At 44.4% G+C, this 19,575-nt stretch overlaps 1 protein-coding gene across 2 annotated transcripts in view; it reads left to right on the top strand.

The window, feature by feature from the left end:
• Nucleotides 1-19,575, top strand: part of RASGRF2 (Ras protein specific guanine nucleotide releasing factor 2) — a 249,315-nt gene that overhangs the window by 201,974 nt on the left and 27,766 nt on the right. For both annotated transcript variants that reach the window (XM_090038177.1, XM_090038178.1), the window contains exon 19: nucleotides 8,492-8,604. In XM_090038177.1, the coding sequence (XP_089894303.1) occupies nucleotides 8,492-8,604 (113 nt within the window). The remainder of the gene's footprint in view (nucleotides 1-8,491; nucleotides 8,605-19,575) is intronic.

The raw sequence follows: 19,575 nt of genomic DNA on the forward strand, positions 1-19,575 counted from the left end.
CACATTGCCCTACTATTTATGGGCCATGTAACAAAGAGTTCTCAATTCTGATGGTAGCCATTTAAACTGAAGTCTTTATAGTACATTCTCCTTAGGATAGCCATGAGTTAGGGTAGTAGTCTTCTAAATTGTGCAAATGATGTCAGTCATTTGCCAAATTAAGTTGAGTCCAGTGTTAAAGGCACTATTTAGAATCATAGAATCATAGAAGATTAGGGTTATAAGGGACCTCAAGAAGTCAACTAGTCCAACCCTGTGCTCAATGAAAGACTGTCCCCAAATCATCCCAGCCAAGGCTTTATCTAGCCAGGTCTTAAAAATCTCAAAGGATGGTGATTCGACTACTACTCTGAGTAGCTTGTTCCAGTGCTTTACTACCTTCCTCATGATAAAGTTTTTCTAATACCTAATTTAAACATCCCTTGCTGCAATTTGAAACCATTGCTCCTTGTTCTGTCATCTGCCAGCACTGAAAACTATCTAGCTCTTTCCATTTTGTAACCACCCTTCAGGTAGTTGAAGGCTGCTATTAAATTCCCTTTCAATCTTCTCTTATCCAAACTAAATTAAGCCCAGTTCCCTAAGCCTCTCCTCATAAATCATTTGCCCTAGCCCCCTAACTATTTTTTGTTGCCCTCCACTGGATTCTCTCTAATTTGCCAACATCCTTTCTGTAGTGGGGACCCCAAAACTGGACACAGTATTCCAGATGTGGCCTCACCAGTGCTGAATAGAGGGGATGAATCACTTCCCTCTATCTGCTGGCAACACTCTTACTAATGCAGCCCAGTATGCCATTAGTCTTCTTCACAACAGTGGCACACTGTTAGTTCATATTCTGTGTATTGTCCATTGAAACCCCCAGATCCTTTTCTGCAGAGCTGCTGCTTAGGTAGTTGGAGCCCAGCCTGTACCAGTCTAAGGGATTGTTCCATCCTAAATACAGGACTTTTGCACTTGTTCTTATTGAACTTCATGAGATTTATTTTGGTTCAATCCTCCAATTTGTCAGTTTAATCTGGTTTAAGAGTGCCTGCTAATTTGAGTAAGGAAAAAATTAGAATTAAAAAAGAATCTAATAAAATTATTCCAAATATATTCAGTAAAGGCTGTCATGAGGGAGTTGTGTTAAATTTATCCTGACAACCTGTACCACTTCTCCTCCTCACATGGCAATCATAGGAGGAGCCTGCCCTTAGGTTGTCCTAATGCATTAATGCAGTTTACCTTGTAATTTAGAGATTTTACTCAGCTGTTTGCACCTCATTAAGTCTTGTTTCATTGTTACTCACAGTGCCTTCTCTTCAGTAACAGCAGTGAGATTGGCAGGATCTATTCAGTTTCAGAGCTCCTAATTACACTGCAGTAGCAGCAATGAGAAGGGCTAGGATTAACTTCCCATCCTACATCAGGTAGTTTTTTGATTGCCCACTATATACAAATCAGACTGTACTAACAAATCATCAACAGAAAAGGGGATCCAATAGATGTGCCAGCTATACATTAATCATATTAATAAGTAAAAACTGACAGAATTCCAGGGGAAAAAGCCTTCTAAATGTATACACTTGCACTTTATAACTAAAGGTTTCAAGCTGAAATATTGACATTTCTAGCTCCTTTGTATGGTTCTGAATATATCCAATTATCTTCCTAGATTTGTATACTTGGCTCATCCCCATGGCATCTGAGTACCTATTAAATCATTTATTTTTCCCAAATTATAAAGCACAGTCATTGTGCTAGTGCAGGGAAAGCACTGAAAATAAAGAGATTGTAGCAGTAATGTCAAGAGGGGAAAGGGAAAAAAGTATGCAGTTAATATATAGGGAAGAGAAGACTCATACGAATATATTCCTTCTTTAGATCATAACAGTCTACTTGCTCCAGAATTTTAAACAGTTTTCTTTGGTAGCAACTGGATGGCTGAATGCTAGTTGTTTCTAAGTTAGACACATAGATTACTTGTTTCACCTTCATTGATGCAGAAAAGCTAAATCAATTCCCTGGGTCAGGGAGGAGGATAGCTGGAACAGACAAAGAAAAGGGCAGGTAAATTGTTTTTTGCTACCGTGATTCCCTGCAGTCAGTCATCAGTTGCAGAGAATGCGCTGCCTGACTGCAGGTAACTCTAGTAGTGTTGTTCCACAATGCCAGAAACTCCTCTTGGATACAGCTTCTACTGCTGAAGCCCTTGAAGAAGTCAGCATAACCCAGTGAGAACATGTTGGGTTCATTCTGTATTTCACCTCTATAGGTTTTTTCCAGCTATGTCAGGAGTGCCATCTTGTGGAAATTTCTATTAATAGATACAGGAGTAACTTGTTACTATATATTGTAACTGGGTATTTTTCTGTGAATATGCAACAAACTGAGTTGTACCTGTTTCATGCTGTACTTGACTTTCACACAGCGTGATTTTTTTATCCTGTTTCACAAATGAAAACCAACAAAAATGGATAGAAGAAGACTATTCTAGGTTTAATAAAACACACTTCATATTGCTTGACAAAAAGACTGATTATAGTAAAAATAATAGCATGTTGTCATCTTTAAAACTATTTTGAACAGAAATGTGGTGCCAACTCTGGCTAATAGCTATGCGTGTAGGAAATGAAGTACTAGCCCTGCTGAAGTAAATGAAGTAAACTCCTCCACCCTCTTCAGGGTTTTATCCCAAGTATTAAATGCCTGTTCCTTGGTAAGGTGATTTCTAAAGCTGATATCCCTAGCTTCTCTTAGAAAATATCAGATACAGATATTGTAGTTTGCAGTACAAAATTCCCATTTTGTTAATAGCAGTGATGACTAAGAGGTTAAAATTCCATAGTTTTAATAAACACTCACAAAGTTTTCTGGTACAAGAGCCCCCAGAACAAAAATATTGAAATCTAGTGGGTATATCCCAAAGTTTCATCTTGATATCTTTTTCCATGCTACCCACTGCATGTGGACTTCCTTTCATTTGTCTCTGTCTCCCTATTGAGACATTCAGATTTTTCAAACATAATTCTTCAGAAAGGAATTTCTAAAGACAAAGTCACTAAGAATAGAAAATGTACTTTGAAACACAAATTTAAATGTGTGTATCCTCTGTGTTTGAAGCATATTCTCTGTGTGTTGTTCCAGGCTCAGCTCTGAGTTTCTCATTCACTTTAGTAGTCCTTATTGTGCTATACCTGGACTTTTGCTGCAGAAAAATATGTACAACTTCAGTTGGTACAAAGATGTGATTTAGTTTCCACTATAGAAAGAAGATTTTCAATGAAAAATGGGACAGCTTTTATAGGGGAAAGAGGTGTGAAGCAGTGCAGGTGAGTTGCAAAATGAGAGAGAGGAAGACAGCTCTCTAGCCATGTGCTGCCAAGATTTTAATGCAAGAATCTCTTAGTATAATTCCACTTCAGCCAATGAGGAGTATGACATTCTTTCTATCTTCCTCCAACCCTAAAATCTTCCTTTTGATTCAACTTACGAATTGTCATCAGTGCACCTTTCTGTGTACTTCTTGGTTTGCTTTACAGTTCTCAACACCCCCTTACCCCCTGATAAAATCTCCAAGAAAAATTATGCAAATACAACATGCTCTTCCCAGTCCATCTGAACCTCTGGTACAAAGGATGCAATTTGTCTGTCTCCGTGTATGGTTAACTGAGCCCCAGAATCATAGAGATTAAGAGCTTATCACATAAAATCAGATAAGAAGAACTGCAGATGGTGCTTCGGGAAAATGGTGTGTATAGCTCTTAACCAGCAGTGCCAATGAAATCTACAAGAATTTCGTAACTTTGCTGCTGCCTGCTCTTCTACTTCTGTTCCCATGGAAACAGGTGGTGAATTGCCACAAACATGGTAAGAGATTTGCTTGTGTTTATGAAGCAACAGCTACAAATATAATGGATAAATGAGGCTTGTGGGCTTTGTTCCCTTTTCCAAAAGTTGGCATTTGAGCAACATATTTTCAAACATATTTGAAAAAGCTCCTTTTCTCTTCAGGACCTGAATTCAATTGCAGATCCCTTCATAAAATTAAATTATTTCATGCATCGTTTCAAAATTGAATATCCACAGAGAGTGCTTCTGTAGGTTCGTATGGTTGAACTGCTGTCCCTTGTAATGGGTCTATCTGGAGTCCAGGGAGCCTGTCTTCCTACTATTTATTATTATTATTTGTATTATCACAGCACTTTGAGACCTAATTATATGTTAGGGCCCCCAAGTGTTAGATGCTCTGCTGCATAGAACAAAAAAGAGATGTCCATACCCAACAGAGCTTTTAACCTAAGTATGAGATGAGAGCCAGAGGATGCAGACAGCTAAACAGTGGAGCCCAAGAAAACAATGAACAGACTATGGTCTTAACGCACCAGTGGCCTAATCATTCTCAGTCTTTTTTAGACATAATAGGAAAAGGTGCCACCCTACTCCTTTTTATGCTCTGCCTTTCAGTCAGTGAGAAAAGAAAGAATGATTTGCCACCATGGGACAACGGCATCCTATACAAAATTCACACGACAACTGTATGGGTTGCTTAACCAAGAAAATACTCTCAACAGTAATGAGTTAGTTACTGATGAAATGTTATTCTACAAAGACCTACAAGTGTGCTTCTAAAAATTTTTATGGTATGGCTACACTATTACCCAGTGGCAGATCTAGGTTTTGGCCAAAGGCAAGGGGTGGGGGAGTGGTGCAGGAACACTCCCTGCTCCCAGCCTTCTCTCCCAAACCCTTCTGGTCCCCCCTAAGGAGTTTATAGACGGTCACCGGATCCCCCCTCAGCCCTCTCTTGTGAAGGCTGAACAGGTTCAGGTCCCGCAGTCTCTCATTGTAGGGTCTGCCCTGTTGTCCCCAGATCATGTGGGTGGCCCTCCTCTGGACCCTCTCCATGTTGTCCACATCCCTCCTGAAGTGGGACGCACAGAACTGGACACAGTACGCCAGCTGTGGCCTGACCAGTGTTGCATAGAGGGGGAGGATCGCCTCCTTGGCCCTGCTGGAGATGCGCCTGTGGATGCATGACAATGTCAGGTTAGCCCTGCCAACCATGACCTCGCATTGTCGGCCCATGTTCATCTTGGAGTCAGTAATGACTCCTAGATTCCTTTCTGCCTCCGTGTTCTCAAGAAGGGCATTTCCCATCTTATAAGTGTGCTGCTGGTTACTGCTGCCCAAGTGCAGCACCCTGCACTTGTCAGTATTGAAGCACATCCTGTTTTTGTTAGCCCACCCCTGTAACCTATCCAGGTCTTGCTGCAGTCTTTCCCTTCCTACTAGCGTGCTCACCTCATCCCAAATTTTGGTATCATCATCAAATTTAAATGGTGCTTTTCATTCCGTCGTCCAAATGGCTGATAAAGAAATTGAACAGTGCGGGCCCAAGAACCGAGCCCTGGGGGGCTCCGCTGCCCACTTCTCCCCAGGTCGAATATGACCCATCCACTACCACCCTCTGAGTGCGACCCTTCAGCTAATCTGCAATCCATCTGACTGTGTGGGCATCAATGCCACAGTCACCCCATTTTTTAATGAGGATGGGATGGGAGACGGTGTCAGAGGCTTTACTGAAGTCCAGAAAGACTACGTCCACGGCAAGACCTGCTTCCAATGCTTTTGTGACCTGATCATAAAAGCCAATCAGGTTCGTCTGACATGACCTGCCCCTAATGAAACCATGCTGGTTGCCCTTGAGCATCATCCCTGAAGCCAGCCTATCGCAGATGTGCTCCACGATGATCTTTTCAAAGAGTTTCCCTAGGATTGAGGTAAGACTGACGGGCCTATAGTTGCCCAGGTCCTCCCTCCTCCCTTTTTTAAAGATGGGGACCACATTTGCTATCTTCCAATCATCTGGCACCTGGCCAGAGCACCACAAACGCTCATAAAGCCGTGCCAAGGGCCCTGCAATAACCCCTGCTAGCTCCCTCAATACCCTGGGGTGAAGAGCATCTGGACCCACTGATTTGAACATGTCCAGCCCCTCCAGAAGCTCTCTGACCCGGTCCTCCCCAACCTGAGGTCTGGAGGCTTTCCCCTCGAGTCCGTCTTGCATCACGGTGGGGAAGTCCTGGTCCCTGCCCAAGAAAACGGAGGTGAAGAATTGGTTAAAGAGGTCTGCTTTCTCCTATGGCGCAACCACCAGATTACCCAGAGGATCTTGCAGGGGCCCCTCATTTCCCGGTGCTTTCTTCATCCTGCCTATATTTTTGAAAAAGGACTTTTTGTTATCTTTAATTTTGGATGCAAGTCCTAGCTCTATGTCCACCTTAGCTTTCCTGACAGCCCCCCTACAGGCCGGAGCAGAGGAGGTATGGTCCTCTTTGGAGATAGCACCCCCCTTCCACCAGTTGTACGCTGCCTTTTTGGCAATCAGGCATTCCTGGACACCCTTGGTGAGACAGGGGGGCTTGGGGCACTCCTGCCCCCCTTGCTTTTTGTTGGGATGGTCACCCCTTGGGCCCTGAGTATCGTCTCCTTAAAGAATGACCATTCATCTTGGGCACTGAGCTCCCCTGCTCTTGAGAACCCCAGCACCTCTCCCACTAATCTCAACTTGTTGAAGGTGGCCCTCTTGAAGTCTAGGGCTACCGCCTTGCTGCAGGCCCTTGACACCCTGCGCTGGATGGTGAATTCCAGCAAGCGATGATCACTATCACCCAGGTGGTCAAGGACCTGGAGGCCCCTTACCAGGTTGTCGCCTGTGGCCAGGACCAGGTCCAACAAGGCATTTCCTCTGGTGGGACTGTGCACCTCCTGAATTAAGTGGAGGTCCTGTATCTCAGCCAGGAACCTCCTGGAACGGTCTGACCTGGCTGACTGTTCCTCCCAGCAGATGTCCGGGTAATTTAAATCTCCCATGACAACTACATCCCTTGCCGTAAGTGCCTCTGCAAGCTGGCCTGAAAATGTCCAGTACAGCTCCTCCCCTTGGTTGGGGGGTCTGTAGTAGACCCCCACCGTTAGATCCCTCTCCCCACGGCCCCCTTGTATCTTGACCCAGAGCACTTCCGCTTGCCCCTCTGACCCCATTCTGCTGGCAGAGGATGTGTATTGCTCCTTGACATAGAGTTCCACACCCCCGCCTTTCCTTCCTTCTCTATCCCGCCTGTAAAGCCTATAGCCCCTAATGCTAACTGCCCAGTCGTGGGATGAATCCCACCAAGTTTCTGTAAGCCCTATTATATCTTGGTCTGAACTGGCTATTTTGAGGGTGAGTTCCTCCTGTTTATTCCCCAAGTTCCTCCTGTTTATTCCCTATAGCATTGCAGAGAATGGGAAAGGACAGAAGTGTAGCAGGATATTCATGTGATACCTGGGGCAGCATCAGCTGCCACAGTGCCAATTTCTGTACACAGTTGGCCACTGCTGCAAACATGGCTGTTAGGTAGGATGCCTATAGCACTTCATGAACGTAGCTATACTGATTCCAGGAAAGGAAGTAGCCATGGGCTACAGAACTGCACTAAGGTGGGCACACTAATCTGAACCAAGTGTGATATAGACCGTCATGTCTTGGATTTTGCTTTGCGAAAGTAGACTGCTTTACCTTCAGTTTGCTTCAATCCCTAACTCTATCATAATTTGCTAATATTATTTAAATTGGAGAAAAAGACACTCTGCTGGAAGATACAACCCAGCCTCCCTTCAGGTTAGTCAGGGATGAGGAGGCTGGCATGTTGGGTTTCTGACATCTAATCTAGTTTCTGAGAGAGATGTAAGGATATGAACATTTTGGTTTTCATGTTCCCTAGCAATTTCAGGGAAACAGCAACTGTTCTCTTGAAGGACTATCCAGCAGTTTGCATTGAATTAATACCCCCGCCCCCACCCCGCCTCCAAAGAAACTGTATAAAAGATCATAACTCTATTGACTTCAATAGAGCCAATGCCTATTTGACTTGCCCTAAAGACTCTTGCATCATGAATGACTAACGGTTTTGCTGGGAGTAATATAGCTGCTTCTATAATCCTTTTAAGAGGGGAAAGCATCTTTTTATATGTCATTTGAGTCAGAGGAAAGCAGTACTTTATGCTATTGACTGCTGAGAAGGATTACAATTATTATTTTCTGTATACTTGCACTGCCTCAAGGACTGTAGAATTAATAGTAAATACATGCTAACTCTGTTTCTGTCTGTTTGGTTATGATATTTTCAGGCTCATATCCTCTGTAGATGCATAAGATAATGAAGTATGTGACAATAATAGCTGTAGATCTTAAAGCATGTCACAAAAGTAAAAAATATTATTCACATTTTATAAATGGAAAAATGCAGAGAGAGAGACATTTGCCCATTTGTCACATAGTAAGTGGCAAAAAAGCGGAGAAACTGCTTCCAGTCCTGTGTTCAGCTGATGACAAGACTACACTAACTTTGCCCTATCAGGATTCTTGAATGTAAATGAAATAATAAAAACACAGTTCATGAATCTTTGAATTGTTCATTCAAAATGTTTAAAACAAAAACAATAAGACTATTTTCCTTTGTAGGATTTTGAGCTAAACAATGAGCTGAAAATGAATGTGCTTAATTTGCTGGAGGAGGTTTTGAGAGACCCAGATCTTCTTCCACAAGAAAGAAAAGCTACAGCAAACATATTGAGGTAAAGAGGATTAAATGAATTCAGTTTGATTGTAGAACATATTGTGAGATATCGGTGGCTTGTTTACTGTCTCTTTAGGTTTCAGGGAACACAAAGTGTTTTATGAACTGAAAAATAAACCACACAGAGAAATAACATTTCAACTACCAGCCAGCCACCTCTGGGGTAAAATGTAACAATTGTTTAACAGAATATAGCAATTTCTAAACCATTCCTAAAGCCAATAGCCATTCCTAAAACAAGAAGCAGAGAATAAATCATTTGAAACTGGAAGAGGATTGAGGGAAATGTAATTATCCAAAATGTAATTACCTAATTTTGAATTTGGTGAAAAGAATATGATTTTTAATGACAACTCAGTGTCAAGTATGAATTCTACAACTCAGGAGTTACACTTCCAGCAACGTAGAGCCTGCTGACTCCATGCTGGATCTTGGTTCGGTACTCACTCAAAGGGAAGAATTCTATGTACTGAATTGTCTGTATAGCATTTTCTGAAGTATTTAGGTATTACTTGGAGGTTTCTTACTGAAGTAATGAGCAATCCAACCAGCCTAATGTGGTATGAAATCTTAAATATGAGATATTTGTTCTGGAGTGCTGAGACTATGACTACAGTTCCTTGGCTAGCCTATAGGGGGAAATTATGGGTTAATTATGTGCTATAAAATAAAAATAGTAAAAGTTTCTGTACAATCATGGTAATTTGCTTTTTAGGGTTAAAACAGAATGACATTGCAGAGCTGGAAAATATTTTTATGCAAATAATTGCATCCATATTGAGTGTATAGTATAATTCAAATGAATTAATATGACAAGGACGAATGTATAATTTTATTTATAAATTTTTTAATCGTCAAGAAATAATTAAGAGTAGAGAGTCAAGGAAAAATGATACCATGAAAAACCTGTACCATAGGATCTTACTGGAGCTTTCAAAAGTATAACTGCCAGAAAACCAGTACAGGTGCAATCAATATCAAATGCTTCAATTCTCTGCAAACATTGAACACATTCCCACATCAGTTATTTACATGAAAAGGAATGAGTCAGAAAATAAGTGGAAATGTGGTTTGGTGGATCAAAACTGCTTAAAGGGCAGGAAGTCATTTAAGATGAGAATTTGGTACCATTTTTGTGAGGCCTCCATTTATCATTTCATATTAGTGAAAAATAAATCCTTCATGCAATATGTTGTAAAAGTAACTTAGATAATAATAAGAAAAATAAGAATTACAATAGTGCTATTATGTTTTCTTGGAAGAAGCAGCCAGCAGGGACTTGATACTTAAACTGGAATGATTTAGCTGGTTGTAGAGCGATAGGTGTTACTGATGCAATAACACTTACCAGTAATCTCCCCCCTGGAAGACATCCTTGTATTGAGGGATATCCAGTGATGATTAGTAATATGTCTTGCAGCAAAGAATACATAGGGTGCCAAGGTGTAGGCAGACTGGTCACTGGGGTGGGGGTGAAGGGGTACTTCAAGATGCTTTGCTTCTGAACCAAATAAAAGCTTGAAGAAAAAGAGATTTGAATGTTAATGGCAAGACATTTCATAGATTTCATAGACATTAGGGCTGGAAGGGACCTCAGAAGATCATTGAGTCCAGCCCCCTGCCCCAGGGGCAGGAAGTCAGCTGGGGTTATAGGATCCCAGCAAGATAAGCATCCGGATGTCTCTTGAGGCGTTCAAAGTAGGTGTTTGAACCACCTCCAGCGGCAGTCTATTCCAGACCTTGGGGGCTTGGACAGTAAATAAGTTCTTCCTTATGTCCAGCCTGAAACAGTCTTGCAGGAGTTTATAACCATTCAACCTTGTCATCCCTTGGGGAACTCCGGTAAACAGGCGTTCCCCCAGATCCTGGTGAACACCCCTGATAAACTTATATGTGGCCACCAGATCACCCCTGAGCCTGCACTTTTCCAGGCTCAAGAGTCCCATAGCTCTCAGCCTGTCGCCATAATGTCTGTTTTCCTGACCCCTAATCATGCGCGTGGCTCTTCTCTGGACTCTCTCAAGCTTCTCCACATCCTTTTTGAATTGTGGAGCCCAAAACTGGACGCAGTACTCCAGCTGCTGCCTCACCAAGGCCGAGTACAATGGGAGAATGACATCCTGGGATTTGCTTGAGAAGCATCTATGGAAGCAAGCCAGCGTTTTGCGCACTTTACTAGCTGTGGCATCACATTGAAGGCTCATGTTCATCTTGTGGTCAATCATGACCCCCAAGTTCCTTTCATCCATAGTGCTAGCCAGCGTACCACTGCCAAGACTGTAAGCATGCTGCAGGTTTTTCCTCCCTAGGAAAACCTTACATTTTTCAGTGTTAAACACCATCAGGTTCTCATCCTCCCATTTCCTGAGCCTGTTGAGGTCAGCCTGGATCGCCCTCCCGTCCTCAGGTGTTGATGCTTTACCCAAAGTTTGGTATCATTGGCAAACTTGGACAGTCTTCTTCTGACTCCAGTGTCCACGTCATTAATGAAGATGTTGAACAATATAGTTCCAAGGACGAAGCCTTGAGGGACCCCACTGGTGCACTGTGATGATTGACTTCCATCAACCACCACCCTCTGGGTCCAACCACAGAGCCAGTTTCCCAGCCAGCGGATCATGGTGGACGTGAGGCCACAGTTAGCCAGTTTTGCCAAGAGGTGATCATGGGATACCAGATTGAAGGCTTTTTTGAAGTCAAGATATCCAACATCAGTTTCCTCTACCTTGTCTAGATGATAGATCACCTAGTCGTAAAAGGAAATAAGATTGGTCAAGCAAGACCTACCCGCAACAAACCCATGCTGACCATCCCTCAGGATGTTGCCATCGGCCAGTCCGTTAAGAATAGCCTCTTTGATAATCTTTTCTAATACCTTTTTTGGGATAGAGGTCAGGCTGATGGGCCTGTAGTTTGCCAGATCCACTTTCCTCCTTTTCTTGAAGATAGGCACCACATTGGCCTTCTTCCAATCTTCGGGCACTTCCCCAGAGCACCAGGAGTTCTCGAAGATCCATGCCAGGGACTGAGCTATGATGCTAGCCAGCTCCTTGAGTACCCTGGGGTGCAGATTGTCAGGGCCGGCTGACCTGAAGGTGTCCAGCCTCTCAAGGTGTTCCTTCATGAGGTCAGCATTGATGGAGGGCAAGGAATCTTCCTCAGCCGGGCCTCCCTGTCCCATAATGGGCAGAGGCGTCCCATGGGACTGGTGAAAGACCAACGCAAAGTACCCATTTGATAGGCTGGCGTTTTCCTGGGTGTCGGTTGTCAGTTGTCTCATGTGGTTTAGCAGGGGTCCAATATTGCCTTTGCTTTTCCTCTGGCTCCCCACATATCTAAAAAAAAGGACTTTTTTTTATCCTTGATACTTGTAGCTAGTTGGAGTTCAGTCGCAGCCTTGGCTTTCCTGGTTCACTCCCTGCAGGTCTGAACTAGTGTGGAATATTCCTCCTTAGATGTGGATCCCATCCTCTATCCTTTGTAAGTCTTTCTATTTAGCTGCTGGAGGTCTAGTTCCCTGGAGAGCCAAGGGGCCCTCTGTGCCCTTTTGCTGCCTTTCCTCCGAGACGGAATAGCATTAGCTTGTGCATTGAGGATCACTCCCTTGAGGAGCAACCACTATTCCTGAATTCCCCTCCCCTTGGGGTCGTGGTCCCTTAGGGCCTCACTGACAAGCCTCCTGAGCTTGTCAAAGTCAGCTTTGAGCTTTCCTGAAGTCAAGGACTTCTGTATTGCTGACTGACTTGCCAGCTTTACAGCGGATGGTGAAGGTGATCAGCTCGTGGTCACTCTCACCGAGCTTCCCATAGATCATTAGGTTGCTGATTAGGTCATCCCCGATTGCCAGTACCAAGTCAAGCCGTGCTTTACTTTTCATTGGCCCGTAGACTTATTGTGTCACATAGAAGTCATCCACACATGAGAGGAAGCTTTGCAACCACTTGGATTTAGCTGAGTGCTCTTCCCATGAGATGTCTGGGTAGTTGAAGTCTCCCATGACAACCATGGCCCAGGAGCATGCAGCTTCAGCCAGTTCCCTGGCGAACTCCTGGTCAAGCTTTTGACTTTGGGTGGGAGGTCTGTAGTAGACTCCCACCATTGTGTCCCCTGTGCCATGTTCCCCATGGATTTTAACACAGAGGGTCTCAAGTCATCCACCGTGGATGCCAATATTGGCTTGCTGGGACATGTAGCTCTCCTTGACATAGAGAGCTACACCCCTGCCCCTTTTGTCCACTCAGTCTCTCCTGTACAGGGTATAGCCGTCTATACCTGTAGTCCAGTCATGGGTGGAGTCCCACCAGGTCTCTGTTATCCCTATGACTTCGTAATTATTTGTGTTAAGCAGGAGGACAAGTTCCTCCTGTTTATTCCCCAAGCTCCTGGCATTTGTGTACAGGGAGGCAAGTGTCCCCTTGGGGGCTCTTGCATTGCCTACAGATTGTTCCAGGGCTGGGGCAAGGGTGGGTTTCCTTAAGTGCCTTGGCCTGCTGGCTTTGCAAGTGTTGCTCCTGTCCCCCAGCAAGCTTAGTTTAAAGCCTGGTGGAGCAAGTCAGCCAGTCTGGCTGAGAAGAGCCTCCTCCCCAGCGAAGAGAGGTGGAGGCCGTCCCTTACCAGCAGCTCGCAGCCTCCCTCACCAAAGAGCGGGCTGTGGTCATGGAAGCCAAAGCCTTCCCGATGACACCAGTGCCACAGTCTTTGGTTTACTACCTGGATCCTCCTCTCCCTCCTCAGCCCATAGCCTGAGTTTGGGAAGATCAAAGAAAACACCACCTGTGCCTCCAGACCCTTTAGCCCCACTCGCAAATCCCTGTAGCACTTCATGACCCAGCTGGGAGCACTCTGAGCCATGTCATTGGTGCCCACATGGACAAGGAGCATAGGATAGTGGTCAGTGGGCTGGAGGAGCTTAGGGATCTTCTCCGCAATGTCTTGCTCCTGGAGAGCAGCAGACTTCTCGGGCTAAGGGGTTGGGGCAGCAGACTGTCCCCTTGGTTCCCCTCAGAATGGATTTTCCCATAACAAACACTTTGCGTTTTGTCTTAGGGAGAGTGGGGGTGGTAGCTACAGTAAAGCCTGTGCTGTCTGTGGGAGCTGGCAACTTAGCAGGCTCTGCTGGGGCTGCAGGAGGTTCGTACCTGTTGCAAAGCTCCAGCGATGGGGGGACCTTGGTGCAGCAGGGCTTGGGGCCCTTGACCACCTTGGTCCATCCCCTTGGCTGGACAGAATGGGGAGGTCCCTGAGTCCTCCCTTGTCCTGGAGGGATACCGTGGTCTACTCTCTGTCTCCCAGGGGAGAAGGGCTTGGCAGTAGGAGTCAGTCTCCTGCTCGTAGTCCCTGATGGCATGCAGTCTCTGGACTCCGGCATGGAGCTCCTCCAAAAAGGAGCAGACCTCACAAGGGGAGGTGGCCATACTCCCAGGCCCCAGAGCCTGAAAAAGGGAAAGGCAGCCCCCCGCAGCCAAGAGCCAGGGGCTCTGTCTGCGTGGAGCCCGGAACCATGGGCTTTGTCTGGGTAGAGGCCTCTGAGGAGCTAGATGGGGGTGGGCTGCAGGCCCCAAGGGGACTCGAGGGGTGTGGCGTGTCCCTGTCCGTGTTGTGCCCTGGTCCCCAGGGAATGCCCATACCATGCACCCTCTGGCCCACGGCAGGTTACAACGGGTGAGGAAGGAGAAGCTGGGACCAACAACTGTGCTGGCCCCAGCAGCCTTACCTGGAGCCCTGGGGGCTGGGGAAGCTGCAGCCACATTATTCCTGCAGCTAGGAGCCTGGCTGGCAGCCAGAGTGTGTCTCTGGCCAGCCAGGCTCTGGTTTTGGGCAGCACACGTTGCCTCCACATGCACTGCTCCACTTTTCTGTGTGGGTTTTTTGACCCCAGGATTTACCAGGAGTAAATCTGCAAGGTATTGGCACAGGAAATGCCTGAATGTGCAATGTGTGTGGTGATGCAGGCAGGTCTTTGGTGCCATATACCACATGACTACACTTGTCTGGCCATGGCCCTTGTGAGTAAATTCCTCCCACTGTAATTCTTTACTCAACTGCTCCTTTAAATTATGCATATTTCTTTTCCTGTGATTTTTTTTATGGCATGCATTACTGTTGTATCTGAGCATATCAGACACATTAATAAGTAAAGTTGGTCAAATGTTTCCATTAACCATTTTTATTAATGAAAAATCACTTTTGGCTACAATATGGCCAAAATGTTTCATGAAATTTGGTAAAAATGATCCAAATGGAAAAGTGGAAACTCCCAAAAGTTGAGTCTGAAGAAGCTGAAAACAGGAAGAGGAGGGGAGAAAAAGACATACTGGAATTAAAATCTAAAATATTCTGAAAATTTTGTTTTTTTATTAAAACATTTAACATTCCACCAAAATTTTGGAACAAAACAAAAATTCCACATTTCATACTTTTTTTCATGTCATGCATAGCATTTTTTCAGTTTCCTCTGTTAGAGATTTATGCTGTATCTTGAGGTAGTAGAAATACTATCATCCTCAATTTAAAAGCGGGGAATTAAAACACAGCTACAGTGATTTACTCAAGGTCACATAAGAAATCTTGGCATCATCAGGAAGAGAATACAGATCTTCTGAGTTCTTCCCCTGCAAAACTATCTTCTCTTTTACTTTTCATTCAACCTTTACCCTAATCCTTCCTGACAGATCTCTCCGACTAAACAGCAAGCATTAATACCATTTTCAGGAGAGTTTCAAGGATCAACTGGATGCTCTAGAAAGAGGTATTGATGTTTTAGCATGTGACACTATTTCCTGTGAGTTAATAATGCACTAAAGTCTCTGTTTGAGGCCAGGGGAAAAAGCATACTGTGCTTTTCACAGATTTCGTAGACATTAGGGCTGGAAGGGACCTTGTAAGATCATCAGGTCCAGCCCCCGGCCCAAGGAGCAGGAAGTCATCTAGGAGCAAAGGATCCCAGCAAAATAAACGTCCAAATGTTTTTTGAAAGTGTCCAGAGTCAGTGCTTGCACCACCTCTGGGGGGAGTATGTTCCACGCCTTGGGGGCTCGGACAGTAAAGAAGTTTTTCCTTATGTCCAGTCTAAAACAGTCTTGCAGGAGTTTGTGACCGTTGGACCTTGTCATCCCCTGCAGTGCTCTGGTGAACAGGCGTTCCCCTAGATCCTGATGCACACCCCTTATGTACTTATAGGCTGCCACCAAGTCACCCCTAAGCCTGCACTTTTCCAGGCTGAAGAGTCCCATAGCTTGCAGCCTCTCTTCAAAAGGCCTGTTCTTTTGCCCTCTGATCTTGCACGTGGCCCTCCTCTAGATTCTTTCAAGCTTCTCCACTGCCTTCCTAAATTGTGGAGCCCAGAATTGGATGCAATACTCCAACTGTGGCCTCACCAACACCAAGTACAGCAGAAGGATGACATCCTGGGTCTTGCTTGAGATGCATCAGTAGATGCAAGCCAGAGTTTTGTTCGCTTTGCCAGCTGCGGTATTATGGTCACGGTGCTAGTCAATTTAGCATTGCCGAGCCTATAAGTATGATGCGGGTTTTTACTCCCGAGGTGGATCACCTTGCATTTCTCTGTATTGAATGCCATGAGGTTTTCATCTGCCCACCTTGCAAACCTATCGAGGTTGGCTTGGATCACCAGCCTATCCTCAAGTATAGACACTTTTCCCCAAAGTTTGGTGTCATCAGTGAACTTGGCCAGTGTACTTTTGATACCAGTGTCCAGATTGTTTATGAAGACATTAAAGAGTACAGGTCCAAGAACAGGGGGCCTTCATAGATTTCATAGACATTGGGGCTGGAAGGGACCTTGGAAGATCATTGAGTCCAGCCCCCTGCCCCAGTTCAAACCATCTCCAGTGGCAGTCTATTCCAGACCTTGGGGGCTTGGACAGTAAATAAGTTCTTCCTTATGTCCAGCCTGAAACAGTCTTGCAGGAGTTTGTGACCGTTCGACCTTGTCATCCCATGGGGCACTCTGGTGAACAGGCGTTCCCCCAGATCCTGATGAGTACCCCTGATAAACTTATAGGTGACTACCAGATCACCCCTGAGCCTGCACTTTTCCAGGCTCAAGAGTCCCATGGCTCTCAGCCTCTCGTCATAAAGTCTGTTTTCCTGACCTTTGATCATGTGTGTGGCTCTCCTCTGGACTCTCTCAAGCTTCTCCACATCCTTTTTGAATTGTGGAGCCCAAAACTGGACACAGTACTCCAGCTGCAGCCTCACCAAGGCTGAATACAACGGGAGAATGACATCCTGGGTTTTGCTTGAGAAGCATCTATGGAAGCAAGCCAGCGTTTTGCTCGCTTTACTAGCTGCAGCATCACATTGAAGGCTCACGTTCATCTTGTGGTCAATCATGACCCCCAAGTCCTTTTCACCCGTAGAGCTAGCCAGTGTAGCACTGCCGAGCCTATAAGGATGCTGCAGGTTTTTCTTCCCAAGGTGGAGAACCTTACCTTTTTCAGTGTTAAACACCACCAGGTTCTCATCTGCCCATTTCCTGAGCCTGTCAAGTTCAGCCTGGATAACCCTCCTTTCCTCAGGTGTGGACGCTTTACCCAAAGTTTGGTATCATTGGCGAACTTATCCAATCCACTTCTGACTCCAATGTCCATGTCATTAATGAAGATGTTGAACAATAGAGGTCCAAGGACAGCACCTTGAGGGACCCCACTGGTCACAGTGCACCATGATGATTGACTTCCGTCAACCACCACCCTCTGGGTCCTACTATGGAGTCATTTCCCCAGCCGGCAGATCGCCTTAGGGGATACCACTAGTCACTGAGTACCATGTTGACTTGGTCCCATCAGTTCCCCAGCCACCAGGCTGTGGAGTAGTCGAGACTTCAGTTGCCCAATTTTTCCATGAGGACATCATGGGACACCAGGACAAAGATTTTTTTAAAGGCCAAATATATGACATCAACCTCTCCCTTTTGTCCAGGTGATATGTCACCTGGTCATAGAAGGAAATGATATTGGTTATTTCCGATGAGGTGTGAAACTAAGGCACCAAGTAATTATAGTTATTAAAAATCCTCCAGTCCTTTTAAGAAGAATGGCAAAGTTATTAATTCTAGGTCAGGTATAAACATTAAACTTTTACTGGTATAAATGATCAGAAACTGGTTTATACGCATAATAGAACAGATGTTCAGCACACAAAACCAGTCTATACCTGTAACAGAACAGAAGTTCAGCATATATTGACTAGTTTAAAAATGGCAGAATCCATTCTAAGATTTGCTCCCTCACCAGAAGGTGAATGTGTGTTCTTTTTGTTATCAAGCTAAGCTACGCCACTTACAGGAAAATGCATAACTTAGTTCGATTCTGCCTCATAGTTTTTGTTGTTTCATAGATTTTAGGGGCTGAAAGGAACTTTACAGATCATTGGGTCCATCTCCCCCCTGCACTTGGGCAGGAAAGACTGCTGGGGTCAGATGACCCCAGCAAGATGGGCATCAAGACATTTTTTGAAGATCGCCAGGGTGGGTGACTCTACCATCTCTGTGGGAAACCTGTTCTAAACCCTCAGAGGAATCCTTGGAGGTTTCTAAGATCTGGTTAGACAAAGCTTTAGGTGTAATGATCTAGTTGGGAATGGCCCTGCTTTGAGCAGGGAGTTGTACTAGATGAACTCCTGAGGTTCCTTCTAACCCTAATTATCTATAATTCTATGATTAAAAATCTGATTTTTTGTTAGAACAGTACAGACAAACTTTTGAAGCTTGTCACCTGCCCAAAAGACAAATTCTGGTATTGCCAGTTAATACTGTGTTAGTCTAAATCAATGGCTCTCAATGTTTTTAGACTCAAGGCACCCCTCATAAAAGTCAGCTCTTAGTTTTCACTTGCTTTTTGGTTACAGAAAAATAGAGCAATTCTGTTATGAAGAATTCAGCCCACAATAGCTTAGAATGTTCTTAACACTATGGATTCCTATTTGAAATTTCTGGGTTGATCTTGTGACTCATGTTTGCATATTTGACAGTGCTATTATTGTGTGGCATGCCATGGCACTCTTGAAAAGATCTCAAGGCACTCCAGGGTGTCACATCATCCTAACTGAGAATCACTGGTCTAAAAGCTGCGTTAATGATTTCATTAAACCCCTTCAGGAAATGTTAACAAGTATATATTGGACTGAAACTTGCAAAGCCCAAGGCACAAACAAACTGCCAAGCCAAACGTCATTTAAAGAACATACTAGGCTTTCTGGTTTTGAAGAATATCTTTCCAATGTGGATATAGATATGGATTTGGATGGATATAGATGTAGATATGGCATTACAAAAAGAACGTGCGAAAAGAAAACCTAAATCTCAATGCAGGTTACCTTTGAAATAGGCAGTTGACAAAAATCAGAAGCCAACCTTTACAGGCTTTCAGCTAATGTAATCAACAAACATCACTAGATACAGCAGCAGATTCTCAAACAGATGGTAATGGGACAACTGTTTGCTTGCTATGAACAGAAGTGAGATCTTATCCACCCTGCTAGTCCCTTTACACCAAGTAAAAAGAATAAGAGCATAATAAAGGGGCTCTAAAGCTAGGTCTATGCTGCTTCCTTGGTACTCCTGAGGATGTGAAGTATGGCCTTCCCTACCTGCTTTCTCTCTAAACACAGAGATAATGTAGTGAAACCATGCTGGGACACTCCTCATCACTGCTGAGCTGTTTCCAGTCTTCATCTGGCAGTAGGGGAATGCAAATCTCTTTAAATATTAATTTGCTTCTGTCTCCTACTTTTATGTGACAGACAAAGGATAATCCCTTCTCTAGAACAAAAGGCTGAACCCTCTTTTGGTACCATACCAATGTACATGATTGGATACTAACAAAGACTTGCCAACACAGAAAAAATGATTTTCAGTCTTTTTATCAGGTGATTCTGTTTGGCATGGTAGTCATCCAACACATAAAAAAGAAAAAAAAATGCACTGCTTTTGCCTGAAAACTAGTTT

The sequence above is a fragment of the Crocodylus siamensis genome, chromosome 3, assembly GCF_052110815.1.
Source record: "Crocodylus siamensis isolate JL-2025a chromosome 3, ASM5211081v1, whole genome shotgun sequence".
In the NCBI taxonomy this organism is placed as follows: domain Eukaryota; kingdom Metazoa; phylum Chordata; order Crocodylia; family Crocodylidae; genus Crocodylus; species Crocodylus siamensis.